The 8008-nt window shown below is 44.7% G+C and overlaps 1 protein-coding gene across 2 annotated transcripts in view; it reads right to left on the bottom strand.

The window, feature by feature from the left end:
- Positions 1-1544: 1544 nt before the first annotated feature.
- The window catches only part of BORCS5 (BLOC-1 related complex subunit 5), an 84053-nt gene continuing 77589 nt past the window's right edge, over positions 1545-8008 (bottom strand). For both annotated transcript variants that reach the window (XM_019643270.1, XM_019643269.1), the window contains exon 4: positions 1545-2248. In XM_019643270.1, the coding sequence (XP_019498815.1) occupies positions 2018-2248 (231 nt within the window). In that variant the 3' untranslated portion in view covers positions 1545-2017. The remainder of the gene's footprint in view (positions 2249-8008) is intronic.

The following is an 8008-nucleotide window of genomic DNA, read 5'->3' as shown; positions in this document are numbered from 1 at the left end:
TGAGATTATATGGAGATTTAATACACAAAAGAAGGGGTGCTGCTTGTCAACAGAGGGAAGACACATTATTCAATAATTGTTGCTCTCTTCTCCTCCATGACATTTCCTAGAATGATCTTAGCTATTTAATAGGCTTCTAAGTTACAGAACATCTTTCTTGATTTGTACTGTAATGAATTGTTCTAGAAATCGTTTAAGGTCCCACTGAAATCCTGACCATCAAAAGGTATTACAAAGACACACTTCTTTCAACAAAGTGTGGCCCAACAATGGAGAAAGATAGAGCTCCCCACTCCCAGCTCATTGCTTCCAGTTTCTCTATGGCTTCCTCAGACCTCGTGATCTCCTCAGGCAGATGTCTCTACTCCCCTCTTCCTAACCGGGGAAAAAGGCATCAGCGCCCACCCAGGAAGGCAGAAATGGGACCTGCAGGTTGCCCTTGGAAAAAGGCAGATGCTGCCATGGCCTCTTCCTTGGCTCCAATTTGTCGTTCCAGCTCAGAGAGAATAAACAACCTTGATATTTGTTTGGTCCTTAGAAAATCGTAGAAGCTGTTGGTTTTTTCCTATGTCTGACTTTAAAAATTTTTTTTCCCCATTTAACTTGGAATGTTCACGTTTCTTGCGTCATCCAGTTGTTTTATGTCCTACATTTTATTCTGGGTTGTAAGAACCTTACAAGATAGTATCTGATTAAAATCCAAGATTTAAAAATTTTTAAAAATCCAAGCAGCAGATAAAATTTACCTGAGATATGCTAAGTTAAGCGGGATCAACTTTAATCTTATAAATAAACCAAAGGCTGTTTTTGACATCAAAAACCAAACCAAAACAAAAAACACCCCTGAGCTTTGGAGGAATAAAGGGAGCACGGTGGAGACCTGCACGATATTCTGGCCCCAGTGACTCTCTTCATCCCCAGTTCTGTTTCAATTTCCCGGCCTGGATCTGTTCCTACATTCCATCTCTGTGCTTCTTCAGTCTTTTCTTCCATTAGAACATTTATGATGTGCAAAGCACTGCACGAAGTACTTTTGTGGTTACTCAGATTGCTTCATTCCCTAAACTCCTATAGAAATTCAGCAGCATTTTGAGTTTATTCTCTTCAGAAAAGAACGGCTGGGACTCTGTAGCCATTTCTGTATCCCCGGCACAGTGTCTGGCGCCTCACATGGGCTCCATAAATGCCTGCTGAGTGAGTGCTCTCTGTGGTCTGCTGTCACAGCCTGGCTGCGGTAACCAGGATAGTAAAACAAATGCTGGCTAAAAACCTCGTTACAAAAATTGGAGTCCCGCCAGCACTGATGTAATAAAAAGAAATCTAAAGTATGCATCAGGGAAACCAGTTATCAGTGGGAGATGAACCCGATGGGGGTGTATATTAGAAAGGGAGTCTTGGGTTCCCGATGACAACATACAAGGGACAACGTACCCTGGCACACCACAGAAATACCGGTGTTTCACCAGGGCAGGAAGAGAGTGCCCTAGATAAAGACCTGCGAGGATGGAAACAGGGTAGCAGCAGTAACAACGCCGAGACCTGGATTAAATTAGTTCTTTATGTTTACAATCCATAACCCAGAGAGCCTACTGAGTAAAATTTCATGAAGGCATCAGGGACACAGAGCTTAAAATATTTCTCCCCTTCTCTCCATATTTCCACTTCCAAAAGCTAGACTAAATAATATACACTCAATTAAAAAAAAACAAAATACTAAACAAAATAAAATAATTCCCAATGCAGGGTTCTGTCAAGAATTCCTATTATTTCAACCATTCCAACTTCAGTGATCACTAAGAATTAGTTTGGCTCGTTCTGCAAAGGGAAGATGCATCAAGGACAGGGGTAGGTAGGGCAACGTCAGGTGTTCAGGCCAGCCGGACTGCTTCACCTCCCCTGCAGCCAGCTGAGCCCTGGCCACATCACATGACTTGAGTTCCCAATGTCCTCGGGGGTATCGGTGGCGCCAGGCTCTGTCCCCACAGCCCGACAGCCTGGCAGCAGGGCAGACGCGCCTCTACAGCGCGAGCTCCCGCTCTGGCTTCATGCTGAAGGGCTCCAGCCTCTCGCCCTCCGGCAGCATGCTGTTGAGCCTGTCCATCAGGGGCACGGTCTGGTCTATGCCCATCTGGATGCGGCGGAGGATGGCGGACATTTCGTTCACCTTCTGGATCTGCTCCGCGTATTTGGCGTATCTTTTCTGGCGCTCTTGCATGAAGCTGAAGAGCGTTTCTACAGACAGATCCATCTGCAGAAGGGGAAAAGAAGCGAAATGCAGTAAGTCTCGTGTGAACAGGTCCTCTGAGGAGGATCACGTGGTCAGCGTGATCGGCATGAGGCAGAGTCCCACAGGTCACGTGGAAGCTGACCAGCTTTATGGAAAGCATTGGGGGGATTAAAAAAACCTGAAAACAAAAAATCCTTCATGAACACAACTTTATCAACTGTGATTCCAGAACCATCTTTAGAGGGAGACTAAGAGATGACTGTGTCTGGCTCTGTGTTTTGGGAACGTGGGCCATTTATACCTTGTTGAAACCCAGGGATTTCTATTGCTATCTATCTACAGGAAAGAATCCTGGGCTTGGGAACCAGACAGACCAGGGTTTGAACCTGGCTCTGCCGCTTGAGTTTAAAATACTTATGCTTTCTGTCTCAGGGTCTTCATCTGCAGAAAAAGGGAACAAATTCCAGAGTTACAGCATTGCTGTGAGGATGAAATGAGTTAACACATGCAAACACAGTCTTAGCACAGGACTCGGCATGGCACAGAGGTGCTTTAAAATGTGTTCTTCATTCTTCCCTCTCTTCCCTGAATGGCTGAGATGGGCAGTCGCTTGGGGGGAACCTGCAGGAAAAGGGGGCGCTCTTCCTGCCAGGATCAAAAATGCCAACCAAGGCTCAAGTCCATACCCTGTGAGGCAAACTGTGAGGACTGCTTCACGCAGCCTCTCCCCCAGTTAAAAAAACTTTAGGCTCTGTGTCCCCTTTTCGTCTCCTGGTGAAGTCCTTTGGAACGTACCATCTGGATAAAATAGGGGGAGGGGACCTGCAGCGTGTCAGATGCCTGTGCCCCCTGCTCTGCGTGGACCCCACATCCGCTCCCTCCTCCTAGTGTCATCTCTTCCAGGAGTGCCTCATCCCAACCAGCACCATGCAAAGTGCTGGCACTGCATGCAGCTTAGTTACTACAGAGCCTCTGAAAGCTGTGCAACCAAAACAAAAACAACATAAACTACATGTTAATATAAGAGACCAAAGCCAGCCCTAAGAAAAACCACCAGTTCTATGTTTATACTGGGTGTTGCGGGGAGAGGGATGGTGAGGAGGGGAGATGTGTTAGAACTTGGTGGTTGTTTTATTTATTTATTTTTTTTTAAGATTTTTTTTAAATTGGGGAATTGGGGGGATGGGAACAGTGCTGGGGAACTGGGGGAAGGGGAACAGACTAGTTGCTGTCGTTTTGTTCTTCAATCTAGTTGTGGAGGATGTTGCTTCACTGGCCCAAGTTGGCACCATCATTGCGCTTTTCTCGGGTGAGGCAGAGCAGTCGCCGGCTTCTGGACGGCCGCTCACTGCGGCTGCTGGCCGCTCACGCTGGCTGCTGGCTACATACGGTAGCCCATGGCAACCCACTGCCACAGGGACTGCAGCCTACGCCATCGCCGGCGACTCACAGCAGCCCAGCTCCAGGTTGAGCTGTTGTTCAGCATCTTAGCTGTAGAGGGCAGTGTCACTGGCCCTCATATGTGGGATTCGAACTGGGGCCCTCTGGTGTCCCAAGCCAGTTCTTAACCATTGCGCCACTCGGCCGGCCCTCCCCATTCTTTTTGAGTGCTGCAAGGAAAGTCCCAATCTGGTGCAAGAAAGACTTTAATACCTGAAAAAGTGTAATAAAACTGGTGATAGCTACTTCTCAGGTACCTGCCCTTTGCTGACTTGAGGTAACACTATTCCTGATCCCTGATCTCTAATCCCTATCTTTGTACATAGCCATGAACCCCGGTACAGACTTATTCTAGCACATCTGACATGACGTTAAGCAGTTTAAGTCAGTATCTAATGAAATTCTGGATCTTACCATTTTGACAATCTGGGACATACCTGTATTTACCTTTCTTATTTCTATTTTTGGCACAAAGATTCCAGAAGCATAAATATATATAGTCGACAGGCATTTATTGAGTACTATAATGTGCAATGTACCATGCGAGGTCCTAGGGATGTAGGTATTAAGAACCCAAACAATTTATACCCACAGAGCTTATTGTGTACATTAATATGACTTTTCTTTTCCAATGTCTTTGTTAACATGGCTTTTAGTTTTCCAGGAAACTCAGGCCCAGGAAGAGAAATGTTGCAAATAACTTTGTTTCAGGCACTTCCAGAAAAACCACTTCAGTGAAAAACTATTAGATTTTTCCAACAGACAGAGAATGACCATTTATTCTCTACAACTCTTGCCTCAAAGCCCTTGCCTTGCTGTGACCACGTGGTATGCATATGTGGCAGTCTCTTGTGGCAGCTGTTGGCTGGCACACACTCTTTCCTCTTCCTCTTCCTCCTCATCCCTCTGCTGCTGCTGGCATGTAGCCCCCTTAGACCACCAGGGTAACTAAGGTCGCATCATTGGGTTAGCAGAGCAGTGAGCTAGAAGTAGTCTGCGTCCATGAAGGCTTTCCTGGGTGAGAGCAGTACCAGGCCTGGGACAGAATAAATTTCCATTCTGCATAAGCCCCCGTAATTTTGGGTCTCTGTAACACCAGTTGAATTTAATCTCATACTGATAGAAAAATGAATGAGATAAAGTCTCTGTCCTCAAGGAACTAAATGTTTACTCTCAAACTCGTACTTTAAATCTTGCCCTACATAGTCATACATTATTTTTTGTGGCAGTATATTGCAGAGGACAGGTGAAAAAGGGCACAAGATTATTTGTGGGTACATCTGCAGGCTTTCCTAAAACATTCAATATCCACGGAATGTGCTCAAACTTGTTCCAAATACCTTCTATGGATGGTGCATCCTATTTGCCCACCTGGTCAGTCCACCACCAGATATGCAAGTCGGGTGAGGCAGGGTCTCAGGGCGTCACTACAGTGGGAAGAGCTGTGGTCACCAGGTTAATGTAGACTTCGGTTTGGTGCCAGTGCTGAGCCTGGAGCTACTCAGCAAAAGTCTCAGAGCACACTGAACAGGTTTCTGGCCTGAGGCCCATGGACTCTGATAGTTTTCCAAGAAAGAGTGCATTGTGGCTGTGCTTGGAGAAAGTGCCTCTGGTGTTGGGCGAGTTGGGTGGGTGGGGTCCCAGTGAAGTTCACCAGACCAATCAGATTCAGGTTTGGCTGTGTGGAGGCGGGCTTGACACAGGGAAGATGGCGCCCACCTGCCAGCTGCACAGGAAAAGGACCTGCTACAGGAAAACGGTGACTGTCCTCCAGCCCTTACTCTGAAGCCACAAACCTCAGTCTGCCCCCCGTATGTCTCTGATGCCCCCCAAGACACTGTCCTTCCGCTGGAGCCCAAGGTGAGTGCCTGTGAGTGAGTAAATCTGCGCGCAGGCTCTCTAAGAGGATGTCTGGGTTTCCCGCAACCTTCTGTCCCGCCAAGTCAGTCGGAATCCCCACTGCTTTTCACAGCCAGATGTTGTGGGGGCTCCTCTTCTCAGCACCAGTACTCTGGGCTGGTATGGGGCTGCGGTCTCTTGCTTTTCCGGGGTGTGTGTGTGGGGGAACCTCCGTGGCTGAGATATCCCTCTTGGTTCTCAACCGTCACACATAGGTTTGGCTAGCCCGTTTCACATCTTCGCCCCTCCTACCAGTCTCATCGTCGCTTCTTTATATCCTTATAAAGTTTTAAAACTGTTCAGCCAGACTTCAGATGATGCTCCAGGTTGAAAGTTCTATAATTTAGTTGTAATTTTAATGTGTTCATGGAAGGAAGCAGGCACAGTGTTTATCTACTCTGCCATCTTGGATCTCTTTTCCTAAACTGAGTTTATTAAAAGAAAAATAGGGAAAGGGGGCCAGTGAAGAGCCACTGGATGACCTAGAAGCTTAAGGAAAAGTCCTGCAGATCACCTGGAAGTGGGATCTGGCCTTCTTGAGACAAATGATCCAAAAAGAAGGTATAAGAGTAACACATGTCTGAAGGTTTACCCATGGGCACTGTTAAGTCGACTAGACTATAAATCAGGAAAAAAAAAAAAAGAAAAGAAAAAGAATAGCTGCATGTTAACCAGGTAGTTGTCTCAATAGTACTCCCTTGCTAAAGACCTGGCACAGTGTGGAAGGAAAAAAAATTCTGGTCAGTTCTCACACCACGTTGAGGATTCTGGAGGCTTCCAGCTCGTGACCAAGATTATCCTGAATCCAATCCGTTGTCTCTGGATAGTTACTGCTGCCAGATGAGCTGGCTATTCGTGACATCAATGCCCACACTGATGTTGCACTCCTAACCTCAGGAAGGATGTGCTTCGTGGAAGCTCCCATCCTGACTGAGCTGGAGTGACAGAATAGAACTTAGTTGCTTTCATGCCCTATGGCTTAAGTTCTCAGTAGTTCACCTTCCATGGTTTGGCCAGAGCTTTTACCACAGGTGATAAGTGGACATCCAAACTCTGCAAATTACCTGTTTAGATATCTGAAGGCATTACTGAGCTGGAGCTGAGTGATTGAGAGTCACTCTGAAAGGACAGGGTTTCTCTCATAAGAGGTGAGGGCTTCTATAAGAAGCAACAAAATAAGGAACAAATGTGAGGCTGGGTAACCATTCCAGCTTTATGACCAACAGCTTGCGGATGAAGACAATAGTGTCAGACAGAACTGGGTCAAAATCTTAATTCTGCATATGACTGATTACCTGTGACCTTGATTTGAACCAGTTACTTAATCTTTTTGAGCCTCAACTTCTTCACCCTTAAATTGAGGATAATAGTACTGACCTCCTAGGGTTGCTGTGAGGAGTAATGAGATAACATATACAAAACACCTAGAATGGCCCCCAGAAAAAGAGCTCCATAAACTATAAAATATATGTAAACTGAAACAGAAACTATGTATAGAAACAACTTTTACACGAAGAATGGACAAGCCAGGTAAGAAATTTAGTAAATAAGGGCAAAGAAAAAAAAAGAGATGACATTTTGTGGTATCCAAATAGACACAATGTACCTTTGTTGTAAAGGCGGGGGAGCTTATTGTTACGCCTCATCTCTATTACATTAACTATCTTCCAGGCTTTCACAATCACTCAGATGACAATTTACCATTGTGTGTTTTTGCTGACATGTTTTATTTTGTTCTGAACTTCTGCTGAAAATCTTACAACAGAGTCACATTACTCATCCCAAAGTTTCTTGACAGAAACATTTCACACTGTGTAATAACTGAAATCATTATTTAGCTACAAGCCCTTCCATGTGTTTTTGGTCTATATGTTCAGCAATGAGAATGAGTAACTATTATTACCACTGTCGGGTGCTACCCAATGTGGTAAAACAAAAATATATAAGTGTACATGCATGTATATATTTTTTTTCTCAAAAAATATGTTGAAAGCAAGCAGAAGAGCTTTAATGAATGTTGCCACCCTCCAATAAGAGTATAGTACTTAAAACTTTTTGTGACATAAAATTTCCTGATAAAATAAGTTTGACGCTGGTTTGGGGCAGGTAGATTATCCTATGGAAGATGTCTAAATACTTGACGTAATTGCCTTTTCAAAGTAAAGGTAATCTTTTCCGAGCAGTGATACATACTACAAGGACCTATAGCTTTAAGTTAGAAAAGATGCATGATACAACAATAAGAGCTTCATATAGTAATTGTACATCTTATAAATTCTATAACCTTAAGTTGTAGATATGTACAAGATGGCCATAAACAAGTTTAATAACTCTTTCATGGGTCAAAAGAAAAATGAATAGGTAAATCGTGTTCCACAGTTAACAAAATTCAAGTCCACATGATTGATAGACAGTTGCTTTTCCAATGCCTAAGTTACTCAG

The sequence above is a fragment of the Hipposideros armiger genome, unplaced genomic scaffold (genome assembly GCF_001890085.2).
Source record: "Hipposideros armiger isolate ML-2016 unplaced genomic scaffold, ASM189008v1 scaffold_76, whole genome shotgun sequence".
NCBI classification, from domain to species: domain Eukaryota; kingdom Metazoa; phylum Chordata; class Mammalia; order Chiroptera; family Hipposideridae; genus Hipposideros; species Hipposideros armiger.
This window is presented reverse-complemented; position numbering and strand designations above follow the sequence as displayed.